The following is a 9117-nucleotide window of genomic DNA, read 5'->3' on the forward strand; positions in this document are numbered from 1 at the left end:
TGGAGGGATCCTTTTATAGTGGAGGGAGGGGGTCTATCAGAGAATATAAAATCCCTTTGTATGGCAGTGCGGCAACTCCGAGCTGACTGCCTTGGGGCAGTGCTGCTCAGTGCCATCCAGCTGAGAGAGACCAGGTCAAGAGTGCCCTGCGGAGGGTGGGAGACTGGCTTGTAGTCTGCAGAGAGCTTTTCCTCCCCAGGAGACGGCATTGCCTGCTGGGGTGAGAGGGTGCAGTCAGATGCCGGTGTATGCGGGGGGGACGGGGACCCTAGCAGCTGCTTGTGCAATGTGGCTCTTGGAGCTTGCAAGTGAAGGAGGTCTGGGCAGATGTGGACAGGAGGCCCACGGGCAAGCATGGCTGCATGGGAGGGGAGTGGGGCTGTCTGGGGAGGATGCAGTAGGGCCTGGGTCACGGGTGGGGACTGCAGGAGTATCCTCAGGAAGGGAAATCTTCAGAACCACAGGGGGCTCTTCCACCCCAAGACGCTGCCCAGATCCCAGCCTCATCCCTCCCTATATATCCACCCTTATATAGCTATCAGAGCTATAAGGCTGGCCTTTGCATTTGGGACGGTGGATGCAGGGCAGGATGGGGATAGGCAAGTGCCCTGGTCCTGGCCCTGGCTACAGCTTCTCAGGAGCACTGAGCAGCCCGATGCTGCAAGGCGTCAGCTCCCAGGTTAGGGGAGGACCTGCAGGCGCCAGGCTGAGGTGCAAACGGCTGTGGGTACCACCACTGATCACAGGCCACAGTGTGGCCTGGCCCAGTTGCGTGGCCAAGCGGGGCTCCCAGGCGGTCACTGGGCACCTGGGAACTGGGGCTCCTCGAGGCTTTAAAAGGCTCCTGGTCTCAGCCCGTCTGTGCGGCACCCATGTGGTTTCTGCCAAGGACACTGAACACTTTCCCCTCTAAACCCTTGCCTCCAAGATTCCCCTTGCCTCTTCCGACCCAGTGGGTCACTGCTCTAACTCCTTGTTTCCCTAAGGCCCATCTGCCCTGGGGTCAGCTTATGGCCCTCCCGTCCTCTCCCCCTTCCCCCGTGGGCTGTCCTTATTACCGTGCGGCATGTGTCATTCAGGTAGGCATGGGTCCTGCTCTAACTGTGTCCTAATAGGGCTCGTGGTGCTTGCTGCCTGCTGGCCTATGTCTTTCCAGTTCATGCTCCGCCGGACTCGCAACACTTAGGAAAGCTACTTAAACTATCCATCAGTGCTAATTAGACAATCAGGCGAGGGGAGGGAGGGAGCTGGGGGGAGAGAGAGGATGGAGAGAGATGAAAAGGAATCCACACGCACTCGCGGCCTGATGATCTGTGCAGCCCCCGGGGCAGGCTGCGAGGGGGTGCAAGCAGGGTCTGGGGAAGGTGGAGTCTCCTGTCCTAGCCCTGTGCTGTGGCCAGCAAAGCAGAAAGGGGACCGGTCACGGGGCTGTGCTGCCTCAGGGGGTCAGTTGCTAATGAGATAATGGAGCCCGTTACCCCCAGGTTATTACCATCCATTTAACCCAGACCAGTCAGCACTGGTGCCAGCTGGTGGATCCACTCCGTGACTTGTGTAGAATGGGCGTGGAGGGTCTCTTCTGGCTTCTGGGAGGGCTCTGTTGCCTTCACAGAGACCACTGACTTAGGTGGCAGGGATGTCTGCCTTGGAGGGGTCAGACCAGGGCTGGATCGGGTTCGCCGAGGCTGGATAGAGCTCGCTTCCCCGGAGGAGGGCTCTCCAGGTTGAATCCTACAGCACTGTGCAGAACTCAGCCCTGCTTCTGCCCATGCTGTACCTCTGCGGGATCTTGTTCCCAGCTCCAGTTTCGTTTCTCCCTTCTTCCATAGAAGTGGCCCAGGCTGGTATAAAGGTTTTTTTGGTTTATGCCTCTTGCCTGAGAAAGAAAGGCCTGTGAGCCCAGCTCTGGTGCAGAGCATAGGTGCATTGCCTATGCACCGCAACCCAGCCCTGGAGCAGGTCCTTCTCCTCCAGCTCTGGACCCTTCCCTGGCAGAGCTTGCTCCTGCCCTGCAGCCCATTGCCCTTGCAGTCCCGTCAGCCCCTCCCGTTCCTGAGCTCCTCCTGGCTGGACCCAGGGGATGTATCCAGCCCAGCTGCGGCTTAGCAAGGCGCCGCTCTCCATAAAGGGCTGGGTGGAGGCCACCAGGTTCGTTCTACTGGTGACCAAAGCCGGATGAGAAAACTCAGCTTCCTAGCCTAGCCCAGAAAGGAAAGTGCCACTCGTCCTAGACTGATATAACCTTTTCCTGGGTTCCCCTTTAACCTCTTTGGTGCCAGCTGCTGCCACGTCCCTCCCATTTCCTGCACGGGAATTTGCAGGGGACACTTGCATTGGGTTAAACATTAACACAGTCTCTTCCCCGCTTTAGAGGGGTAGTGATTTCCCTGCAGCTCCCCGACCCTTGCCTAAACCTAGGCCCTGGGGTGCTGCTCCAGACGCTGTGGAGAAGGCCATCAAAGAGAAGAGGGGTGCCAAGCTGCCGTGAGGCTCCCCCCACAAACCCCTGAGACCTGCCAAATGGAGGGATTTGAAAGCAGATGGTTGAGCTATTTTCTGCCTCTGTGAGGCCCGATTGAAGGGCAATGAGGCAGCTAATGCGGAGAAAGATAGAAATTTACTTGCTTTAACTTCATATGGCACTCTGAAAGAGTTCATTCAGTCTCCGGCACAACAATATCAGCCGGATGAATAAACCATTTGCGGCATCGATAGCTCTACATCATGGTTTAGTTCATGGACCATTTGCTTCCAATTTCTTCTCTTCTTGCCCCGTTTTTCTTGCTTCTTTCTTTTTTCCCCCCTCTCTCTCTCTCCCTCTCTCTCTCTTTCTACACACATATGCACACACACACACACACACACACACACACACATACACACACACTCTTCCTTTTTTTTTTCCTCCCTCTCTCTCCCATTTAAAGATGACATTGCATGCCTAGCCTCCCTGCAGGGAGGGATAAATAGAAGGCATTGATACACTGCAACAAACTATTTGTCATTTGAACTGTGCTTTTAGGAGAGAGAATAAAAAGACTTGCGCCGTAATGATGGAATGCAAGCCAAATGTCACTTTTATTTCTATTTAGTTATTTTATTTAATAGGGGTTTTCATAGTTGGCTTAGAAAATTGGAAACTACCTGACTTTGACTTCCAATGTTTAGTAAAGAGTTTTTAATACTTTCTCTCTCTCTCTGTCTCTGTCTCTCTCTCTCTCTCTCTCATTTTTTTCCCCACTCCCCCCTCCTGTCCTTTCCTTTGAACTCAAAGTTTTTCATCATCTCCAATGGGTTTGTCTAGTTAATAAGTATGATCAGGGCTAGGAAAGGCCAAACAATATAAAATTGAAATCTGCAGCCCATATAATTTGTGTGTGTGGTGCGCGCGCGCGTGCAATCATATACGTGTTGTTTAAATAAAGGAAAAGAAGCATGAAAATGCTGGGTAGCTTTTACTAAAATATATATTTTTAAAAACCCCCCACAAAAATCCGTGCTCTCCGTCTCTTGGTTTAGAGACGGCACGTGGCCCATGCTTTTAAAAGATCATTAGTTTATATGTCTATATCTGTAACCTATATATCTGCCAGACTTTCACTGGTATAAATCAGCAAAGCACCATGGACTTTACTCATTGAGGATATAATTTGTTGGCATGTATATGTGGGTATAAAATACCCATGTTCTCTGGCAGTGTAGATAGGTATAGCCCTGAGGTCAGTGTGTTACACAAACAGAGAAGTCTGCCCGTAACGGTTAAACTAGAAGGCACACATATTGTGATATATCAACACCTTCTGTTCACAGGAGCTCCCAGAATCCTGGACAAATCAATATAAAACGGCAATTCCTTGGTATTTTTCCTCTCTACCAAAACGGGCTAACTGCATCAGTCCCTGCGCTCCTCCTCTGTGCAGTAGACCTTGGCCGTCCTCACGGTCCCCTCTGCTCGTGACACTTGGTCCCAGTAGGCTTGATCCAAAGCCGATGCAAAAGGCTCCAGTTAGTGTCGGATTGGGCCCCTGGTGAGAAGTCACAGTGTTTTCTGAGTAATAGCTCTGTGACTGTCTTGTGCAACTGGAGGGTGAACCGTATGATCATAGGCCTCCTAAATGAGGCTTTTCTACATGGAGAGGTTTATCAGCATATTAAGCCATGGTCAGGCAGTGATGAAATCCCATGGTCTCTTTCCTTGGACACCTGCTGCAATGGCCGGGAAGGATAGTACAGGTCAGTTAGATGGTCGTGCAGGTGGAAAAGCCGGGAGTGCAGGGTTGTGCTAGTGCAGTGAACCAGGTGAGAAGACGATATTGGCCTCTGTAGCATAGGTTGAATGAAACCAAAGTGCCGCCTGAATGGCCGTCCAGCCTAGCACTGCTGTAGGGGGAACTCCAAGCAGCCCTGTATGGTTTCTGTAGATGGGTGGGAATGTAACCTTCGGGGCGATGTGACCTTTGTGGTGCTGAACTGCGCAATGGAAATGAAACGTCCAACAGAGCCCCATGAAACTGGGCCAAATTGCCCACGTTGCTCTGAAGCCTCTTCTTATTTCCTCACCTTTTTGGGTAAGAAAGAGACTTGCTGAAAACAAAGTTGAATCCAAAAAAGTCATCAAAACAAGCAAATAAATGCACGTGCTGGAACAGCTGGCATTTTTGTAGACAAAAGCAGAGTTTGGGATAAAACTGAAAAATTGCATACGATCATTTCTAGCTTTTCCCTCAAGCATTTTAGAGTTTTAAAAAAGTGGTTCGTTTTGAATTTTAGTTTGAATTTGGAAACTTTCTCACATTTTTGAGAAAAAATAGAATTGTTTAGAATGCCTTTTTTCAGCCTTTTTTCTCGCTGGAAAAGTGCGGAGAAAAGCTAAAAAAAATAATTTAAAAAAGTGGGGGGCGGGGAGAGCCTAGGAGGCAAAACACCTTGGAAGCAATGCCCATTTATATTCTGCAAAGCAAAGCATAAAAACACTTTGCAGATCTGATCCCATGCCCTCAGCTCCTATTAATGTGATGCTGCATACATGACACAGTTGTGAATTTTTTGAAATGTTTTAAAATTACTGAAACATTTCCACTGCCTCAATCCAACGTTTTGTTTTCTTGGATTATGTGTTCACACCTGCTTTACAGCTTCTGATTTTTAAATTCTGATTTCTGACATCACCATGAGGGTGAACAACTTGTTTGCAATTAATCACCTTTTCTTGCAAAAGAAATAGTCATCTCTAGCTAATTCGCCTCTCCAAAGGGAATACAAATAATGGTGGATTATCCAGTAGTGACTCTTAGCAGGAATTGATAATGGAGGGTGGGAGGGTCAAATTAAAATCATGTTGGCAAATTATCCCAGAGGCAACTTAACTGGAGTTGACTGTCTTAACAGCAGTGCAAGTTCTGCCTCCCCGGCTGGGCAATCACCGTGGCACTGCTGGACACTTTAGGAGACAGCGTGTCCACCAGGAGAGTGGGAGACGTGATCAAGTGGGAGTTGGGAATAATCTTCACTAGCCCGAAATGAGAATCCCCTGGAAGAGACTGTAAGCTGAAGCGTGGCTCTGAAAGAGAAAGCACCCTTCTTCCCCGTTGCTCGTCCTGGGAAAAGCTTGTCGAGCAAGCTGTAAGGGACTGGGCAGAGAAGGAGTTTCAAGGTCCCAACTTTGAAAAGGTTGGCCTTAACCATTCGGATGCCCACCATTATTTCGGAGCTTTGTTGTCGTAAGTTCAGAGCCACGGGCCCCCTAGAAGTCCGGAGGAGCTGTGGGCGCTTAGCACTTGGAAAATCAGGCCCAGTTGCATTGGCTATTAGCCCCGTGCATTTGGTCTGAAAGCCTTTCAGGGCCACTGCATCCAGTCTCACACATGTGAGGGGGAGAGGGAGGGGAAGGGACGCACTAAATTGCAAAGCTTTCTCCAAAAGGCGGCTACATTCACAATCCCGGACAGAAAGACTTTTTCTTTTTCTTTTTCTTTTTTTTTTTCTTCTGGTATGTGCTTCCAATTGTGGCAATTCATTGGAGTCGCCCGAGTCCCGAGGCATAAACTAATTGTGAGAGCGTGGCTGTTTCCACTGGCCCGGCTTTAAAAGAGATAAGATGCCTCTTTACTCTAAATCTGGAAAAAAATATACATAAAGGTTGATGCGTTTTGAAATGGATTTTTGCTTTGTTCCTCCATTTTCCCCCTGGGTGTATTAACCTTGGGGACACTGTAAAAAAGCACATGCGGCAGGAGCACCTGCTGAGGTCAGGACTAGTCATTAGTTTTTTCGGTCAGTGCAGAATAAACCCCAATTCTCTGCGTCGGCGTCGTTCGCGGGAAGTGTGCGCGCTCTGCCTCGCTCTCTGTCTCTCTGCCCAACTCGCACTTTTTCCTGCCTGACTTGTTCCTCCACAGCTATTCCATCTCCAGCTGTGGGGGCGTCAAAGAAAAAGATGAGATCAAGTTGAGGGGAAAAATTGTCTGATTTTCCTAGCCCTTTGTTCCAGACCCCTTGCAAGCTCCAGCGCTCGCCTTTGTGACGACGTCAGAGCTCTTTGCTAGGCAGGTTTTGTCGCGGAGGCAAGCGCGGTTTTCTCCCGGGAGACGGCACGGGTGCGTGTGTAGGCAAATGGAGCCCAAGTGAAGTAAGGCGGGTAGGTGGGAGCTGGGGCTGCCTCCGTCTACTCTGAAGTCCATGTTTTAAAGGTAGCTTTCAAGGCAGCTTGCAAGGCGGTGCTGCTCTGAGTTGGGTAGGAGATGGGGCTAGAAAGGTGTCACCCCGAATGGGTTGCATCCAGAAGCTGGGACCTCTGGGCCCCAAAGCACAAGCCTTCACTGCCTAAAGTAAAGGACACAGCCCTTTAGTCGATGGTGAAGTGAGCTATCAACACCTTTCTGGGGCCCAGCCCTCACTGGGATGGGGGGGATGGCGCTTCTTGAGTGGGAGCAGGTTACATAGGAGAGTGGTGAGGGGATGGGCCCTTCCCTCGTGCCTGTGATGTTAAATCTGTGGTATAGGGCCGGCGTGCAGTGGGAAACCCGTGCACCGGCGATGCGTGTTCTCCGTAGGGTGCAGGGCGTGCTTTTGTGGGTATGCACAGGTAGCAGTTCTCAGTCCTCTCTCTTTCCTGCAGAGCCATGCTCCCCCCGGGCTCTATACAAAGACCAAAGATCCTGCCAGCGCTCCAGACACTCCAGATGTTCTAGAGATTGAGTTCAAGAAAGGTAAGTGCTTTGTCTCCCTGCTTTTATTTTTTCCTTCTTGAGATAAATCCTCATCTCACCCAAGGGCCTGAGCATTCAGCCGTGGGCTCCAGCAAGACCTGCATTTCAGCCATCTTGTCTCTCCTTTCAGGCAAGATTTTTTTTTTAACTGGGGTGGAGGAGAATTTGGATGCTGGAAGTTTGTGGCTGAAGGGGGGGTCGTGTGGGTTCCAGGTTTGGTCGTGGAGTTGCCTCCAAACTTTCTCCCATAGTTAAGTTGTTTGCTCCACCTGTGCTCCTGCCCCTTTCTGCATCTAGAAGGCAGCCAATAAATTTGCCCTTGTGGCTGTGGTGTCCAAGGACATCTTCCTTGGCTTCCCATCTCGCTGGTGGTCTGCATCTTACTGTGCTGATGAGCACCGCCTTTCTGGAGGGCTTGGAGCTGATGGATCAGCCCCCACTCTGAATGCAGAAGTGGGGTTGCTGCAAAGAGAATGGGGCAGCAGGTCAGGGACACATCCCCGCGCTGGTACAGAGTGAATTGAGAAGATACTTGTCCACCTTGAGAAAGGAACCCAGCCCATGCAGATTTAAGGTCTTTGATCTGACACCCAGGGCAGAGGGATGTGTAGAGGCCCCTGCTACAGAGACACAGAGCATCCTTTAAGCAAGTCTGCTCAGACCTGCAGATGCATTGATTGGCAAAGTGTGTCTTCCTTCCATGGAGGTCTAGGCTGGAGGCTGAAGACCTGAGACCTTGAACCTCCAGGTTGGACAGATGGAAGCTGAAGATGGAGCGTACTGGGCTGCCAAAAGCAGCAAGTGCACAAGGCTTAGCCTTGAAGTCATGGAGTAAGGACGAGCATTGGGGTCTGCGGTCACATTTGGGGGCCACAGGCAAGTGCAAGTGCAGAGAGAGAGAGACACAAGCAGGCTCCAGTCTGCAGGGAGGTGTCATTAGCTGGTGGTCAGAGCCAGGGCACCTGGGTTCTCTTGGTGCTGCCTTGGCATCTGGTTTTGGGGCTTTAGGCTGTGCTCCACCTGCCTGCCATGGGGCTTGGCAAGCTGTCACAGGGCTCTGCGGAAGGTGCAAAGTTGTCTTCTTGCAGGGTGGGAGACTCTTAACCTGAGGGGACATCTCCCATCCCTTTCTCTGCGGGCACCTCCTGAGATGGTGGGGAGACCCCTTAGGCCTGTGGGTCTGCGGCCAGCCTCCCTCCCACCCTCCAGACGGGCCGGAGAGCCCTACTCCATTTTAATGACCCTCTCTGGGCATGAAGAACCCCTCCCCTGCACCCCCCTCCTGGCTCCCTCATTCATCCCCTAGTTAATTTATTTGAAGTTTTAATCTAATTATTAACTATTTTAAAGGATAAGCAGCTTTTTCCAACAACGGGCCCAACAATGTCAGCTCTCCTCCGGGTGGACTGCATCCAATACCCTGGCAAAAGATGATAATAGAAAGAGAAGGGGAGAAGGGGGGGTGCGGGCGGGAGCGGGGGGGGCTCAGTGAAGAAGGGGCTTAAGGTTCATTATTGCTGAGACTTACATTTAATAGCAATTTACAACCGAGTTGATAAACCCCTGGAAAATAGGGGGTTTAGAATGGGGAAAGCTGACAGAGCCCTTCACTACACAGCGGCTCTAGCGGGCGCCTCCGTAATAAAGACTAGAAAGGGAGGCATTGAGGCCTGATTGGCAACTGATAGTGCGCTAAATGGTAATGAGGAGGGCAGATGGAGGAGAGATTAGCCTCCAACTCTCCACAGCTTTTCTTTGTGGGCCCCGCAGCCCCCTTGTCAGCTTCCTAATACATTTATTGCTCATTTCACACTGCTAAAGAAAATGCCTTTTTCTATTCACAGCCGCCCCCCTCCCGCCCCACTCCTCTCCCTCCCACTTCTTCTGGGCTCTGCACCCCCTTGTGGGA

At 51.0% G+C, this 9117-nt stretch overlaps 1 protein-coding gene across 1 annotated transcript in view; it reads left to right on the forward strand.

The window, feature by feature from the left end:
* ASS1 (argininosuccinate synthase 1) overlaps nt 1–9117 on the forward strand; it is a 91265-nt gene that overhangs the window by 43439 nt on the left and 38709 nt on the right. Inside the window, exon 10 of the mRNA XM_019510672.1 lies at nt 7118–7208. Coding sequence (XP_019366217.1) covers nt 7118–7208 — 91 coding nt within the window. The remainder of the gene's footprint in view (nt 1–7117; nt 7209–9117) is intronic.

The sequence above is a fragment of the Gavialis gangeticus genome, unplaced genomic scaffold (genome assembly GCF_001723915.1).
Source record: "Gavialis gangeticus isolate Ggan-Ray unplaced genomic scaffold, GavGan_comp1, whole genome shotgun sequence".
In the NCBI taxonomy this organism is placed as follows: domain Eukaryota; kingdom Metazoa; phylum Chordata; order Crocodylia; family Gavialidae; genus Gavialis; species Gavialis gangeticus.